This window comes from Vanacampus margaritifer, chromosome 4 (genome assembly GCF_051991255.1).
Source record: "Vanacampus margaritifer isolate UIUO_Vmar chromosome 4, RoL_Vmar_1.0, whole genome shotgun sequence".
NCBI lineage: Eukaryota > Metazoa > Chordata > Actinopteri > Syngnathiformes > Syngnathidae > Vanacampus > Vanacampus margaritifer.
In genome coordinates, this window is record NC_135435.1 from 26345212 (window position 1) to 26363436 (window position 18225).

Consider the following 18225-nt stretch of genomic DNA (forward strand, 5'->3'; position numbering starts at 1 on the left):
TGTGCTTGTTTATTGCAGTATGGCTTGGATAGAATACTTGGGGAGGAGAGAACTCTTGTATTATTAGCAAGAGCAATAGATCCCACCCAATCCGCTATGATGACTGATGTGATGAAGCTGCTGTCGGCCATCTGTATTGTGGGCGAAGAGAACATGTAAGTTCTGATGTCATTTTTTTCCCCCCCCCAATCAGTGATAATGCTTTTCAAGTGTTGTCATTTAAACGAAACCACCTTGATCAATAAAATTGGCGTCAAACATTGACGTAAAAAAAAAAGGCTTAACAATGACTTCTTTAGTATAGTAATGTTGAATGTTTCCTCGATGATTGATCCATTTGTGTTAAAGTTACAGAGTAACTAATGAGCCTTTTACATATATCAAAGTAACATTCACTCATGCATTTCATGTTTCCATTTAGTTTGGAGAAGGTCCTCGAAGCCATTACCACAGCTGGGGAATGGAGAGCTATTGAGAGATTTAATCCCATCGTGCAAGGACTTCGAGATCGCTCGGTGCAGTTACAAGTAAGAGCAAAGAGTCTGAATTTAGTTTGTGGTATGAGTGTGAGAAGTTTTTAAACATTATATATATATATATATATATATATATATAATTTTTTTTATATATATTTTTTTTGTTTGCTGTGAAACACAAACATATAATGATTATTTTTTATATGACAGTGACTTTAGTGTAATACATTAAAACTCCCAGTTAGTGCAGTCAGATTTGAAGCTGCAATGAAAGCAGATAAAACATAACGTTTCACCATCATCATGATATATTAGTGTTCTTGTTTGTAATGGTTTCATTCATGTGCAGGAGTGCTATAACATGTATCCATCTAGTGGTGAACAATATTATTGCAACTTTGAACTGCAGCAGTAGAGGAAACATATCAGTAAATGTTAATAAATCACATGAGCCACCACTTGCCTGTCCCTGATCTAGAAGTTTGCCAATATGCCTTTAATACAAATACAATTATATTAACAAATAATGATAAATGTATAACCAATAATTACTTGTGTATCTGTTCTGGAATATAGGATTGCTATACTATTTCTCATACATGAGTGGATTGCTTTAGTTATCAATAATTGATTTGCCTGTCACGACTCAAGCCGCAGGAAACTGCAGTCCCAGAACTAAACTTGGAGGGTAGTGAAAAACAGCTTCCAAATGATCCAATTTTCCCTTCGATTAACTGTTGGTTTTATATGTCTGCAGTTGTTGCATCAATATTAAAATCAGCCCTCCCAAGTTGGAGGCTGGAGAAAATAGACATGCATTAGTTATGTTTCTTTTCTTCCTGGGAGTATATCTCATTTAGGATGCATGTTGGCATCCTCATCATCTACTGGAAGGAGGATTCTGTTTTGTTTTTTTCTTACTCTCATGGTACTGACCCAAACCTAACTCCCCCATTCCCTTCTTTTTTAATAATACTTTTACATTTGATATTGCAGGTGGCGTGCATGCAGTTAATCAATGCACTAGTAACATCACCTGATGAGCTGGACATGCGGCTACACATCAGGAATGAATTTATTCGTTGTGGCCTGAAAGCCATTTTACCAGTAAGTACAACCTCACTGTAATCACAGACAAACAGACACATGCATTTGTATCAATAATGCTTAAATTGCTTCCTAATCTTAATACTTCATCTTTTTGCAACTTATTTTGTGTGTGTTCTTTATTTTAAATGTAGCAACTTTCATCAGTGAGAAATGATGCCCTTGACATTCAGCTGAAGGTATTTGAGGAGCACAGAGATGAGGACATGATGGAATTCTCTCATAGGCTGGAGGACATCAAAAGCGAGCTGGAATATCCTTTATACTGTTTACCTAATTTAGTGTGTTCAATCTAAAATGAAAATGCACGTCACCCAGTGAAGGTCAAATATTGATGAATAGATATTAGATAATACAAAGTGTGGCGCTCTTTGAATGCAATGATTCCTGGGGTATTCATTGAAAAGTAGGTTTTTTTTATGGTTACAAAGCATTGCTTCCATTTATCTGCAAGTCCTTGCCTTGACTCTCTTTACTGATGCAGGGGATGTGTTCAATATTTTGCTGAATATGGTGAAGGACAGCAGTGCTGAAAACTATTTAATCTCCATACTGCAGCACTTGGTCCTCATTCGCAACGACTACTTTGTCAGGTTTGTCAAAAGAAGGTGGAGGAAACATCAAATCACAGTATATGATCAAACTTTATACAACCAACTAAAAGTTTACAATAATGCTGTGAAAAACTCAATAATTGCAGACACTAAGATTAGCCCTAAAACTGTGCTTCTTAACCTTAGGTAGTTGGTCCAGGTGCTGCACGAGAATTGCTCAACTGCAAATCATGCAGTTAGGACACTGACTCCCATCACTCAACTCAACTCTGTACTGTATTTAAAGAGCACTTTAAAGCTAAAGAACTTCTGCTTTTTTCTTATGATGAAACCCAGGGGCAGTAAAATGAAAATAACAGAGGCTCCAGAATTGAACCCTGTGGAACACCATATGTTCAGTCATACTTATTCGTCCAACCACATTTTTTTTGCTCAACATATTTAGTATGAAGGGACTGCAAAAAAAACCAAATCACACAACATCACTACAGCCACAAGTTGACTACTGACCGCACCAAATTCCCATAGCACAGATACGGCAAGCAATGCAGTGTGATCACCTGCAGCCAATGACGGCTAAGCGGGGGCGTATGATTTGAGTTGGGTGTATGTCTTGAACTCCATACCCCTGAGACTGACTCGAACCCCTGGGATTCGGTCGAACTCAGGTTAAGAACCACTAAAAAACTGAAACGGATGGATGGAGGAAAAAAACCCAGAGTGTTCTTAAAAAATATATAACAAATTAAAACTACATATTATGTTTACAAAACTAATTCAGGCTATTTATAATTATAGCAAAAATGTCTTTTGATTTTGTGATCCGTTGAAGTCGTTCTTTAAATTGTGGTCACCCACACAATCAGTGCGACATCCTACAAATCTAAAAAGTGTAACCCGCTGTTGCTTAATTTTGACTTGATGACTGTGGGTGAGCCCATTTTGATCTTATAATGCCCAGGTCTGCCTTAAAGGCTCTAAATGGCATCAACTAACAGAGGGAATGTTGTCTCTTTCATCTGATAGCACTCTAGTTTCCATGGCTCGAGAGTATTTCTCATCTTCTTTTATGGTACTTTTCAAAGTCTTTCGTTTGGTTGGATCGCCCACAGGCTGTGTGAGCGTTGATCAAAGTTCACTTGATCAAAAGATGGAGCAATAATAAACAACAATATGGCTTATTTATTAGCTGCAGTTTTCTTTACAACCTTAATTTTTTTTTTGTGTGTGTGTCTGACACTAACCCAATGTTTTTGAACCTCTATATGGTGCCATATGTGCATTACACTTTTGAAAATGTTGAAATGTCAAACTAAACTCAAAGCTAACATTAAAATGATCAGAGTTTTGGAGTCACATTTTTCAGTTCGGGTTATTTTTGTATTTCCGCAGTATAAACAATATACAGTACATCGAGCATTACTCGCAAATGTTCTGTGTCTGTGGCAGGTGAATAGTGGGGCTTCACTCTAATCTAATCTAAAAGTACAGTAGTTTGAAAACATGCATTACTCTATATAGTGTCTTTATTTACTTTAATCTGCAAAGCACATTAGAAAATTTATGTGAATTAGGATTCATATAACCAATATGTTTTTTTTTTGTGTGTCATTTTATCATTCCCCCTTTCTCACTTATGTCACTCTCAGGACTCAGTACTTCAAGATCATTGAGGAGTGTGTGTCTCAAATTGTTTTGCATCGTAGTGGAACAGATCCAGACTTCAGTTATCGTAAACGTCTTGATGTGGATTTCAGCCACCTCATCGGCAAGTCATTTTCTTATGTCGAACATATTGGAGCAAATTTGCCAACTATCACTAATCATGTTTTTTCTTTCTTTCTTTCTTTTTTTTCTTTCTTTGAGTCTTTCTTTTTGTTCATTGTTTTTGTAGAAGTTTGTGTAGAAAAGGCTAGATATGAGGAGTATGAACAAAGAGCTGCAGAACTGGCAGAAAAGGCAAGTGTTGAGCCCCACAATTTTATGAGTTTTACCCCCCCCATCCCCCCCACCCGCCCCAATATCTTCACATATCACTCCGTCTGACTCATTATTTTTTGTTTATAATGTACATCAGTTAGTTTAAAGACAACTAAGTTAAACAATAAGATTTTTAAACAAACTGTGTCATAGAGTACATAAATCAGATTGAGAAGGTCGTGAATGTCTCTGTATTTTTTATTTTTTTTAATTGTTGGTGATTTTAACACCGGACATTTTTAACAAATACAGATTAACTGTGTGACATGATTGTACTTGGTGGCACCCTTGAGATGAGAGCTAAAGCTCATAAACTGACATGTCTATTCTGAAATAAATAAATCTGTGCTCTTCAAGCTTGAAGCATATGTAAAAATTATATTTCGATTTTCAGCTTGATGAGGAGTTTTTAAAACGACAGGAGGCCCAAGCTCAACTGGTTAAGGGTGAAGAAAAGATAGCTGAAGTTCAAGCTGAGTTGCAGGCTTTCAAGTCCCAGGTATTTGAGTTTTTATTTTTATTTTTTAGGTTTACGTAACATGTTCATCTGTATTTACAGTTACATGCAATTCATGGTTTCTGAAACATTGATTTAAAGAAAACGCATCAATTGATCTATCTTTCCAGAGTGGAGTTGTACCAGTGGTTGTGTCATCTGGCCACGATTCACAGGGGATGTCTTCTTCTTCATTACCCTGTAACCCAGCATCTGGGTTACCAGTTCCTCCTCCTCCACCACCACCACCACCTCCTCCTCCTCCATTGCCTGGTTGCCCTGTACCCCCTCCTCCACCTGGAGTGCCTGCTCCATTCGGTGCCCCACCTCCACCGCCACCGGGGTGGTCCACTTGCCTTGCCCTGCCTCATGGCCTCAAGCCTAAGAAGGAATTTAAGCCTGATAATTCCACAAAGCGCCTCAATTGGTCAAAGGTAAATACAAACGCTAAGTCGGGTTGGTTAATTCTAATCGAAACACTATAAGGTTGGTCTTAAAATAACAGTTGAAAATCTTGTTGGCTAAGTTTTTTAAAATGTGTGCACTCTGTAAGTATTGCAGCATTATCTTTCCATCCAGTCTAATGAGTAACCAAAAGTTTTTACAACTTCAACTAACTGCCCCCTTTCTCCACTCTTAACTTTGTCCCTGTTATTTATTGGCAGCAGCTAACCAACACACTTGTTTTTCCAGACATAAACAACACGCGCCTTTGAGAAGACAGCAATTCTTGAAAATAACAGATGATCACATGCTTCTGTTAGATCTCACCGAGTGGCACCTCGACAGATGTTGTTCCCTGCAGAGCAATATTAGTTCACACTGCAAATGGTGTTAGTTTGGCTGTGATTAATTATTTAATATTCACTGTAGATTTGTACAGATGTTCAACAAACTAAGACATATGCTTGTAATTCTAAATGAACATTTTAAGATATGATGAAGGCTGCAGAGCCACATGGGATCAAACTTGTGAAATGTTTAAAATGACAAATTCTCTGCCATATGCTATGACATGATACTATGACAAACTCCTAAAACTAAGTAAAACGGTGGAATATTAGCTGACAGCAAAAACATTAATAAAATCAAAATTAATTATTAATTCAGAAAATTTAATTAATTACAGTAATTTTGATAAAATAAATTTTAAACATTTTCAAATATTTTACAAGAATTGAACAAAAAAACTTAACTTAGACCACCAAAAGATTAGTTTTAACATTTTCATGAACATATATGCACACACACGGACAAAAACATTGGTACGCCTCCGTTAATAAAACAAAGATAATAATAAAAGAAATCAAACAATTAAAACCAGACATTGCTTTTGAATTGTGCCTCTATAGAATTATAAAAAACCCAACAACAAACTAACAGGCCTGAACAATAATTACGGTATTCTTAACTTTTACACGTTTTCCAAAGTAAAAGCCGATGTTTGCAAATGGCTTAATTTGAGAAAACACACACAAAGAATCAGTCTGCTTTCATGGAGGACTAAAGACAACTGAGAATATTTACGGTTAAGAGGCTGAAATTCCAAAGCTTTGTACAATTTTCTCAAAATGATTAGTCAATTTATCAAATATATATATTGATTAATTTGCTAATCGATTCATTGTTGCACCAGGTTAAAGACATGCAACACAACACATGATTTAGGGAATATGCAACCTTATTGTGCAGCAACTTCATTCTGAATGATCTTAAATGTTTTAACAAGTGCCTAGCAAACTGATTTTAATAATGCATTCTTGTTGAAAATTCTAAATTCAAAAATTTTGTCTATCTTTTTTTTGTTTACAGCATTTTAGATATACTCTGTGCTCAGGCCAAGCAAACATGGCGATTTTGGGATATTTTTTTTTTTTCTGTCCAGATCCATCCCCAGGAAATGTCAGAGGGCTGTTTCTGGGTGCTTGCTGATGATGGCCGATACGCAAAGCCAGATTTGCTCAGCAGAGTTGCTCTCACCTTCGGTACACAAAGAGCAGGTAAGACTTTTGTTGAGTAATTTTTGTTTGTGTGTCATGGGACCCAACCTGCCAGCTGTGTACAATTTGCCGTTACAGTGTTTAGATCTTTGTCCCATAGAAACCACCAAGTACTGCATTAACAGACAGGACCAAAATATTGCTTCAAGGGTCTCTCAGAAGCCTTCTATTTTTATTAACTTTTTTTTCTTGCCTATAGAAGTGTCATTTACTTTAAATGTGACCAATTTCATTGGGTGTCTAAAATTAGACTGAAAAAGGTTTTAATATTGCACATTGGTGTGTGGCTGCTTGTCAGTCGACGTGTAGTGTTTCACAGCCCATGTACATATTTCCTGTGAGCAGTGGTGGCTTTAGAAAGTTTTATCTGGGGTGGCAGGAGGAGGTTATATAACCCTCTTAATTTGATAATTGTTCTTTTATTGACCCCACACCCCATAAGTTACACTGTACATTCAGTGTTGAAGCTGGACAAGGCAAAGCAGATGCATTTTTAAAAAATCTGAACATAAAATGTTTTTTGGTTGGCAGCTTTACAAATGGTCATTCACACTCATTCAATCCCAGAGGCATACTTTCGTCTTTTCAGAACCCAGACATTCAATGCCATATATATATATATATATATTTTTTTTTCTTTTCTTTTTTCAAATGTTAGGTTAAAGAAAGGTCTGAAATGGCTGGCTCTGAATGAGTTAGGTGAAATAAATATCTTATGATTCTCATTTGTATTCATAATCGCTCTTTAATTAAGCAAAAATATACTTTATTATATTATATACAATTGTTTAATTTTTTTTTTTAGAAGGAAAGTTTTAAATATTTCTTAGCTGCAGCCTAACATTGAACTCCTCAGTTAGTGTCATATTTGTACTGTTTAATAAAAACCTTGCTTCAGGTTTCTAGGAATAACTGCTCCTCATTAATTAGCGGAACTGCTACTCAAAGAAAGTTATTTCAAGCCTTGTATACAGTACATACATACAGTATATACAGTACATGCACTGCATACATAAATACTTAAAATTATCTTTGTCACGCATATTGCATGCCTTTTAGTCTTAATTGCAGAAGAGGTTTTAAGGTTTGGACTGGCAAAGTGAGAAAGAGTTTTGCAAAAGCAATTATTGCTCTCGTGCCTTTCTGTGATTTATTCACAGTTCACACCATGTGTTTTCTATCTAGTCCCATCACTGACTTACTTGCATTATTCATCCGGGTGTTATCTACCTGTCAACTATATGTTTCTTCACTCAAGGCAACCCCCAGCCCATCCATACTTGTGCCCTGACAACATTTTGACTATTGAAAAAGTAAACATATATTCAAGTTTGTGTTTTCTGAAAACCACAAGGGGGTAAACAAATACTATCAGCAGAAGATTGTGCTTCTCTAATGACGCTTTCATGGACACTACATAACCAGAAATCTATTTTACTTTTAGCATTCCTCTCTACTCATACAGTGAGAACAGAGGAATGCTAAAAGCACTTCATCAATTTCTGCTCTTTTGCATTTCATTTTACAATAGTTAAGGAATGCATAAATCCAGGTCTTCCAGATGGTTCGGGGCCATCTTAGTTGCTTTCCTCTTGTTTTCTTGCCATCCCACTGGTGGTTGTAAGCACAGCGTGACTGATTCGTTCAGCTGTTAGAGAGTTGCTGTTGGTGTGTATCACGGAGTGTAGGTCTAGTGAATGTGTTGTCTTATTATCACCGTGTATCGTCTCATTTAAGAACAACATCTGGATCATCATTAAACATTTAGAAGGACACCATATGAAACAGTTTTTCCTCATCAAAATTTCATTTACATCATTGTCCTTTTATGACATTAGGGTCCTCACTGCTGTTGACTTAGACCGGGGATTCCTAAGCGTGCGGCTGGACAATTGTTTTTTTTTATTGTTTTTTGAAATGGTATTGAAATTACTAATAAACATGATTATTCATTGATTTCAAAACTTGGAATGTATTAAACTACATGAGCATGAAAGTCAAGGATAAAGATTATAGTTGTTGTAGTCCATGAGGTAAGTGACTGATGTACTTGGTGAGGGCAAAGGAGCTGGAGATGCTGACTTAGGGAGATGGAGTCAATGTTCTTGATATTTCTGCAGGATATAAGGTGTTGTGTTTTGATGAGGGGCGAGGGAAGTGGGATCCTGAAGGTGACCTTTCTTTAACCTAACATCTGAAATCCTGATGTCCTGGATGTGAAGATCTGAGATGGGGGATGGGATCTGTAATGACCAGGTCTTGTGTGTGTCCCTTTGCAGACAGACAGTCTAAGAAGGTGGTTCTTTACCTGTATTGTCACTTGTATGTCTGCTCTCAATTTTGCTTTTAAATGTAAGTTTTGAATCACAAATTGTGGTTTAAACCCGCTTATTTTAGCCTGTGAATCAGCTACGTGAGAATTGCCTCGTGAATTTTTTTTTAAAAACATCGAACAAGCACTTCAAATGCCTCTAAAATAGTCTAAATAAATTCACGGCAAAAAACTTGATGACTTAAGTACATGACCTATTCTACTGCCCACACTGCTCTTCTTGCGATTAATGTCCCATTTGGGCTATTAAACAAGACAAGAACTAAATGGGTTAGCTAGCACCATTATGGAAAAAGATGAAGAGAATTAGAACGGGGGAGGTAGGATGAAAGGATTCAACAAAAGGTGTTTTTCTTTGACAAATATAATGTCTCAAATAAAAATTTCAGACACGATTCTTTTAATGTAAAACCATTTTTTTAAAACAATTTTACTATCCTCTCTCTCATCTTTTTTCCCCCCTGTGACATGTTTAAAGAACTCCATTAGCTCTATAATGACTTCATGTGGCTGCCGAAATTTTGTCATTATGAGAGCACTCATCAGATGCATAATCATTAAAGGTTATTTTTGTTTTTGAATGGCAAGGTGTGATCATTTTTAATGCATGGCTGACGGTAGCTACTCTGGCTGTCTCTTTCTTGCAACACATTACAAAAATTCTTCTATTTTCGAAATAGTATCTGTAATACTCAAATCTGGACAAGATTGTTGGTACACTTTGAAGAGAAAAAACTGAATAGTGAAATAACTTCAAATGGATAAGACTGGAATACCAAAATGTATATTGAGAAGCCGCAGTTTTATGTTAACATGCACAATAATGAGGCATACACAGAAAATAATAATGCACCTAGTGTGAATTGCGGAGGCGGTCCTTCTTATGTTCAGGGGTTGTAGCTGGTATCTTAATAATTTGTGCAGAGAACAATGCAATCTCAATGCTCTCAAAGCATTCTGGAGAGAGTTGTTCAACCCAGTGTCAGGTAGCTCCGTCTCACTCGTAGGGTATACAGCCTCCGCTGCCTCCCGCAGGACCCAAAACACACAGTTAATAAGGCAAGAATGGTTAAGAGCAAAATATTGGTCTATCTACCCTGAAGTGACTTTGTATGAGCCCTGATCTAAATCCTATTGAATATCTGTGGAAGGAGCTGAAACATCCAGATCTGTAGGAGTTAATCAAAATCCCTCTTGATGTGCAGAGTTTTCATTGAGAATTGTAGAAATGGTTGGATTCCTGTGATTGCTTAAAAAGGTTGTGCAACAAAATATTAAGTTTCGGATATCCTCATTTTTGTTCAAGCCAGCTTAATTTGTTTATTTAATACAGTAGTTAATGTAGTAATGTTGGAACACGAAAACCAATTCTTGATTAACATGTTGTGTTTTTATTTTGTTAGTGGAATGGTTGCAACAATTTAGTCTGTGTCCTGGAAGTAGGAGCGAAATAATTTGACTTTGAAGTATACGCTGCACTTGACAGTACTTTGCATACTAACATTAGTCCTCACAATTTGGTGTATTTTCACTCATTAGCTTTACTACTATGACTTTTTATTTATTTATTTATTTTTACTCCTAACAAAGAAAATTATAGCCTTCTGGTTGAAACCACACCCCCAGCACTATCACATGGAGAGAAAGTAAAGATGTTTAGCATGAATGAATGAGTGCAAACGGATGAAAAAGTTAACATTTAACCTACTTCTTGCCCGGAGTCACCTTGATTAGCCTTCAGTTACCCGCAACCCTAATGAGGATATAATGAAGGAATGAATAGCTTTCTTGAAACTGTCAACAATAATAAGTTGCCAAGAAAACAGCCACAGACCTATTGTTATGGAAAGCTACTGATAAATGCAAGTTAGCCCATATTATTTCAAGTTTTGCATTTTTGTAAGCAATCCTGCATTTACCAAAGGCTTTTTTTGGCCCCTTTTTTTCTCATGGTAATTTCCTTTTGTTTTTCAGTGCCACTCTTCTCCATCATAGTTCTGCCGTTTTATTTCAGCCGCCACAATTTCTCAGGCATCGGCATTTCAATTTCTTCCCAATTTGTGTTTTTATGTCCTCACATCACCCAAGTAATGGGCTGGCTCGTTAAAAAGATATTTGCTTTCGCAACATTTTCCTGTTGTGATTTTTCATCCAGACTTGTGATTTGTGTATGATGGGTTGACAAGTATAGACGGCTAGAAGCAGACTTGCTTGCATCATCTGCGTACAATTGGCAAATGACTTTTGAGATGAGAGAGTGATTTAGAATATCCTCAATCCACTAAGAGACGTGGGGAAATGCTAGAGTGACTCAGACGGAGCTTGCCATATTTAATATTTAATAGAAATAATAATGTCTCCTAGCAGATACGTTGACGTCCGATTGTTGTGGTACTCACATTGGTGTGTGTATACAAGTGACCTTTAGAGGGCACTACTCCACTGAGAATAGAAATGTTAAAAAATACCCCAACTAGGCCAGTAGAAAGCCTTAAATTGTGGCAATTTCTGTGTATACCAGTATGATTTTAAAGAGTGATGTTTATGCAGAGGTGATTCTAGTAGTTTAGAATTCACGGCAATCTGGGAAGAAAGAGCACGACTAAAGAGAAAGCTAAGAGAAGCTTAATGAAGTCTGTTAATTTGCTGCTATCAGAATTAAAAGTCTCACTATAATTATGGCCCTTGGTCATCTGGTGTGAATCACAGGGAGATGTGGCCTTGCATGGTTCGCTTTGATTATCTCTCTTGCAGCACAGCTCCTCACTCCATTATTCTGATCACCCTCTTCTGCCTTCCCCTCATTCATTTGCTGTCCTGTCCTGTCAGTATTAGCCAAGGTGGTTGAATGTGCATTAATGCCATAGAAAGGTCTGTTGATTTGCTGTCAGGGTGACTGAACTCTAAGACTTTGCCATATCAGAACAAAATGTTGAGTCAAACCGAGCAGCTGGCTTGACTATTTGACATGTGCCGGAATAGTGGGTTTCTTTCACTCGTTGCAGACGGCACTCCTACTGTGCATGAAACGTCTGGTGGATTTTGCTTTGGGCAGAGATGTGTACATGTACACAAGTCGTATACAGTATGCTCTCTTCTGAGTTTCTTAGGAACATTTAACTATACTAAAATCACAAGTCTTAATCACTATGAAGGAAGGCACTATTGCAGGCTTTTTAATGGTTGCATTAGAAGAATGCATGACTGTCTATTAAGGTAAGACTACTAGGGGTGTGAATTGCCTAGTACCTTGCGATTCGATCTGCATCACGATTGATTGGTCACGATTCAATATAATTTCATGCAATGTTAAGGAAAAATTATATATAGCGGTATAAACTTTAGTTCTTTCTTTAAAATCATCTGTCATTTTTAGGTGGGGAATTTTATTTACTAGTGGTATCCGTATCTGGTATCCGTATCTGGTATCAGTATTGGCGACTACTCAAGAGTTAAGTATCGGTCAGAAAAAAAAGTAGTATCAAACATCCTTAATCCTGACCATGCGCCCTGACGTGCATGTATTCTGTAAATTAACTGACTCGCTTTCATTTTTTGCAGCCAACATATAATACTCCCATATAATATATAATAATAATAAAGATGAGTATGATGATAATAATAAGAGTTCCAATAAGAATATGACAATTATCACGTTAAAGCATTCATTCAATAAAACTGTTCTGCCGTTATATTTCACAAGTGGAAAGTATCAGCCACTGTTTTTTTCCAGGATTCAAAATATGAATTCCCGTTTCATGATATGGCGACGTTTTAAAGTATAGCCCATCAAATGCACATACGCTTTAACATATAGATGAAAAATTTATTTCCAGGTTTAACCAGCATAAATCTAAATTTAGTGCGAGTAGTGTGCAGACTACTGTATATAGATTATTTGGTATGTGACGTGTGTGTATGGTGTGCATGTCTGTGTGTGGTTTCTGTTTTGTGAAGGGTGGTCGGGAGATTTGAGGTGTTACTTGCCTGTCTCTAAGGCCTGCCTGTCATGTACAGCATCAGTCATGCTCTTTCACAGCAGTTTTATTTCATCCACCATTCCCTTTAGCGCTTTCACAATGCAATTTAGTCATACAGCCTTTTGGGAAAGTTGCTGGTGGAGTTGCATGTGCATATGCAGTTTGGCCAGTTGTCAAAGCTTAAAGTTAAATTTAACTCTACAATATAGTTAAAACAACAGTTTTAAAAGTGTTAAATGCAGAGATAATCTAACAATAGGCGATCAACTCTGTAAAATAACGCCTCCTCTGGATACCATTTAACTCTGAAAATGTTAAAATTGCACCTGTTGAGTTAAACAACTCCCAGGATTTTAACCCTGAAATTTTAACACCCAAATTTGTGCTCTGTGTGCGTATATAGCCAGCTTTTATTGAAAATGTAAAATGAAAAAAAAGGGGTAAAAATTTAAATGAAGTTTGTAAAAGTAGCACATGACTCTTTGACATAACTCCTTTCACTGAGATTATTACATGAGCTCATCAGAGGGCCAGCATCGACTGCAAAGTTTAGAGACAAAACTCGGGAAGCCAGATTGATATGGCTTGGTGGCGAGGAAGGACAGTAGATTTATCGATAGAACAATACTGGAAATGGAGCCGCCAGGTAGGAAACAAAGAGAGAGACTGAACAGGAGATTTATAGATGGAGTGCAGGGAAGATTTGCTGATTGCTGAAGTTAGAGCAGAAGATGCAGAGGACAGGGAGAGATGGAAGCTGTTGTGAACCCTGAATAAAGTTAAGTGGAAAAACAAAAGAAGTCCTAATTCTTTAGTCTACTGGCTTTGGCACACAATCTTGTGGCATTTTGGTGCTAAGAACCTTTGGTTAAAGAAACACTTCTCGGCTGAGAGACAACCTTTTTATACGTGGAGCTGTGTGTGTGCATGTTGCAAAACCAAATTTGCTGGCCTAATGTTGCCGTTTCCATCTGTCGTTAATTATTATTATTTTTTACTCTAAATATTTTGATTTCAGAAATGTGCCCCTTTTAACTTGCCTCATTTGTCACTCCACAATAAATGGAACACTCCAACAAACAATGTTTATTTATGTCCTCTTCTCTGTGTACTTTACCGCCCTTACAATTTTTAAAGAGTGTGAAGAGAGTACATCAACTGAAGAGCCACGTAAGTCCACTCTTGTGTGACTGTCAGTGTATTTCTGTATATTTGTGTGTATTTGTAGCAGTGCACACTTGTGGACATGCCAGAACTTCACTTATTCACTTAATCATAAAATGTAGCACCCTTGTAAGGGTGCCAGGTTAAACAGTAGACAGTCGCCCTTCCCCCTCCCTTCGCTTTGCCTATACTAGCAGTGCCTAAAGAACTAGTATGTGAACTGCTCATCCTTACTGTAACCTGGCAGTAATAAGATTTTTTTTCTCCACTTAATACTTGTTTTCACACTCTTGTGAACGGTACGGAAAAGACATACATTCGGTGGCTTATGCTTGAACATGGTATAGTTGGCAAATATTGTTCTGCCTGCTGCTGTCTGTTAGATAGCCACACTGTCACTGTTATATAAAAATTGCCATTTGACAGTCTGGCGTAATAATTTCCAGTCCATCTTCTTAGCTTTTTTAGCATCATGTCATGACAAACTGGTGCATTTTTTAGTCTATATGCAATTATTTAAAATGGGTAAACAATTTACTGTTTCCTGCATGTTGTGGAAGATTGGACATTTTTGTCGAGTATTGAGCAAATCATTTTGCTTCCCTTATAAAATTGCATGCCTCTAGCGTGTGGATAATCATTACATCATGTGCACTTCATGTGTCTGAACCTGGGAATAAAGATAATGTATTAAACCTTAATTGGCTAGTAATTTGCAAATGCCAGTAATAAAATAAACATCTAGGTGTGCAATTAATTATTCACAGTATTTATAGATAACAATTTCCTGTTTGTATGTTTTCATCAGCCAAAAGAGAAGAGGAGGATCTCGATGATAAAAAATCCATTAAGAAGCGAATTAAAGAGCTGAAGGTGCTTGATCCTAAGATTGCACAGAATCTATGTAAGTATTTATTTTTTTCTACCCACACTTTACCTTCTCCTCTTACAATAATTATGGTTATTTTTTTTTTACTATTATTTATAATATATTATGCTGCAGTATGATCATTTATTGCTGTACATGACTATATGTATCTCTTGTGTGTGCATAATGCACGCTTAGTTTTAGAATTACTGTTTTAAGCTATACAGAATGAATGAGAATCTAGTAGGATCTCAAGTTATCTAATAAGTAGCACCTCATTGTCTTTTCTGAAGGGGAGCTGTGACCTTTATTTCATGTCTTTAAAAAAATGGGTGCAATCAGCCCGGGAACAGTGATAAACCATGCAGCAGCAATTATGAAATTAGGATCCGCCCGTTGATGTGTTCTGTGTTCAGCCAATGCAAGCTGCCTTGTGGTTGCAGGCAGGGTTAACCTAGCATACTGTACACGTTTTGTCTGATGAGAAGACACAAGAATATATGATATGCAATCACTTGACACTTTGTCTGGCACATATTTAACCTGCTTTTGTAAAGGTAAGGTAGCATTCTGAATCTCATCCTTTTGGCCCATGCTGCGAAAACGCCCCTTATACGAGCGTAACGAGTTAGCGTTCAGTGAATTCCGTAAAATTTGGAAGCTCTGTTTTGCCACAGAAATGCCCATTTACAGTTTTGCTCTTCAATGTGTTTGATTGAGGCACAAAATGTGAGTTTCTACTCACAAATTGCAATGTGAATATGCTTATTTCGAGCCTCGGTGGGTCTGACATTAAGCCTTTTGAGTGTTAGCCAAGTTGTGGCGCCGTATATTGATGATACAATATGGTGTGTGAAAAATTTCCACAGCATCTTTAAATTTCATTTTGATTTTTTTTTGTTTCTCTGCAGCCATTTTCCTGGGTTCTTTCCGCATTCCTTACAAAGAAATTCGTCAGATGATTTTGGAGGTTGATGAAGAGCAGCTAACTGAACCAATGATTCAGGTGGGTTACTTTTGAACATTTTGTTTTACATAGACTTGTATCTCTTCTTTTTAACTAGATGGCATCTACACTTTGGGGAAAAAAACATGACACCTCATTCCGCTTAATCAATTTCAGGGGGTGTAATTCTTGGCCATTTTGACAGTGGTAGATTTTTGTTTGAGTGTGTTCTGGCCAACAATAGTGGTGCTTGTATATCGAGCTGGCCGGGAAGGCCAAGAAACAGATTAATCTGGCTTTGAGGGGCCAATGAAATTGCATGAAACCCCATTTCCAGTGAGGTGCAATTTTTTCTTTTTACATTTTTCTGAGACAGAAGGCTGGTTATGTTTTCTGGCAGAAATTTAGTAGTGTCAGATTTTTTAGATGGCAAGACACAAAAAGAACAGAAAGCATGAATGAATATCATATGTTCTAGAAAACCCGAGCACTACTTTTGTTTGGAAAAGTGAATATCAAGCATCACCACCTTGCTAGGCACTGTGTTAAAAAATGTCAAACATCCTGACTATACACAAATTTTGCCTTATTGCTTTCCCACTTTCTCATCTCTCCCCACCAGCCACATTTATTCCTATTTTCCTCTTGTCATTGTAGAACCTTGTGAAGCACTTGCCTGAGCAGGAGCAACTGAACACTTTGGCCAAGTTTAAGAATGACTATCCAAATTTGTCAGAGCCGGAGCAGTTTGGGGTTATAGTGAGTATCTATGCAAATACAAACACACGCACGCACTCACACACGCTCCAAAATGTTATTTTCTTTTTATATTTAATCAAAACAAATACAATTTCAACATCACATCTGTAGTGACTGAGCTGAACCATAATTTTTTTTTGTCTTTGCACTTTTCAAAAGATCTCCTTACAGTCATTTTAAATATAATGACAATTTGAGGTATGGGAGTCATAACTTAGCAAAGAAGTTTGAACAATCTCATTGTCTTGCATATCATACGCTCGTCAACTGTTCCGCCATTCGTGAATGAATGGGACACACTTGTACATGTGCATATCTGGCTTTTCTATCATATTTTTTTATTCAGATTTTTATCTATTTGAAAAGATGCCACTTTATTTAAAAGCCATTTACTGTTACAAGACTTATGACCAGTAAAAAATTCACAAAATGTGTTTTCTTTAAACATATCTTAATTGTACATTATGCTGTCTTTGAGTGTTTCTTCATGTAGTGGGAATACACAGCTGCACTTTCGAATTAATATTCTCATTCACAGTTTTAACATTCAGTTTTTTTGAGCCTCAAGTGACACCTGGACTACCTCTGTAATTTATGCACTTTTAAAAAGCAACACTGCAGTCTCATTTTTCTGCATCTGCTTCTTAAAGACTTTTCAAATGAGACTAGCTGAAAAATTTACAGAAATCTAGTTATCACTTCTTGAATTTGCCATGACTCCTGCAAGTGGCACAGTTAATGCCCCTCCCTTAAAAAAGAGGACTGAAAAAGGGTTTTGTCAGTTTTTAACTAACCTTTAGGGCAGTGGTTCTTTTTAGCCTTGTTAGAGGTACTGAACCCTACCAGTTGCCTATGCGCATTCACCAAACCCTTCTTTATTGATTTTTTTATTATTATTTTTTATTCAAGTCAGAGCTCTAGCATTTACTGGTGAACAAAATGAACAGAGGGAGTATCCTTTTCATCAAATCTAGCTCTCTTCACCTTGAATTCAGAAAGAGTGTTCCTGTATTCCCCATCTCCATGCAGGAAGTGTGCCTTTAATTTTGCTAGATAGCTAATTGTGCTGGACTAGAATTGCTCAACTTGCCATTGCAAATTATTAGGATGCTGACTCCCATCACTCAAATCTATACTTAAGGATCATTTTTGAACAACCACCGCTGTTTTTTTAAGATGGAACTCAGGGGTAGCAGGTACAATGACAACAGCCCCAGAATTGAACCCTGTGGAACACCATATGTTACGTTATATATGCAAATTCATATTGCACATATTTGTCCAACCATTTTCTATTTTGTGCTCGACATTAGTAGTAGGAAATGTTTACAATAATAAAGCAATCACACAACGTACAATTACGACAGCCACTAGTCGACTACTGAGTGCACCAAATTCCCTGCAGCACATATAGGCCCAACAATGTAGCGTGATCACGTACAGCCAAAAATGGACAAGCGGGGCATATCATCAGTCAGTTTTTATTAACCGCCGCCGAACCACAGCGACTAACCAAATGACTGGAACAATGTATATATTTTTTAAACATAACAAGAAAAAGTT

The 18225-nt window shown here is 37.0% G+C and overlaps 1 protein-coding gene across 3 annotated transcripts in view; it reads left to right on the plus strand.

Annotated features, from left to right (window-relative positions):
- LOC144050856 (protein diaphanous homolog 3-like) overlaps positions 1–18225 on the plus strand; it is a 70780-nt gene that overhangs the window by 7892 nt on the left and 44663 nt on the right. For 2 of the 3 annotated variants that reach the window (XM_077564484.1, XM_077564486.1), the window contains exons 8-21: positions 19–155; positions 422–527; positions 1473–1583; positions 1718–1836; positions 2060–2176; positions 3787–3905; positions 4032–4096; positions 4512–4616; positions 4745–5047; positions 6499–6613; positions 14063–14095; positions 14898–14993; positions 15869–15963; positions 16561–16662. In XM_077564484.1, the coding sequence (XP_077420610.1) occupies positions 19–155; positions 422–527; positions 1473–1583; positions 1718–1836; positions 2060–2176; positions 3787–3905; positions 4032–4096; positions 4512–4616; positions 4745–5047; positions 6499–6613; positions 14063–14095; positions 14898–14993; positions 15869–15963; positions 16561–16662 (1623 nt within the window). The remainder of the gene's footprint in view (positions 1–18; positions 156–421; positions 528–1472; positions 1584–1717; positions 1837–2059; positions 2177–3786; positions 3906–4031; positions 4097–4511; positions 4617–4744; positions 5048–6498; positions 6614–14062; positions 14096–14897; positions 14994–15868; positions 15964–16560; positions 16663–18225) is intronic. The other variant, XM_077564485.1, reaches the window with a different exon arrangement.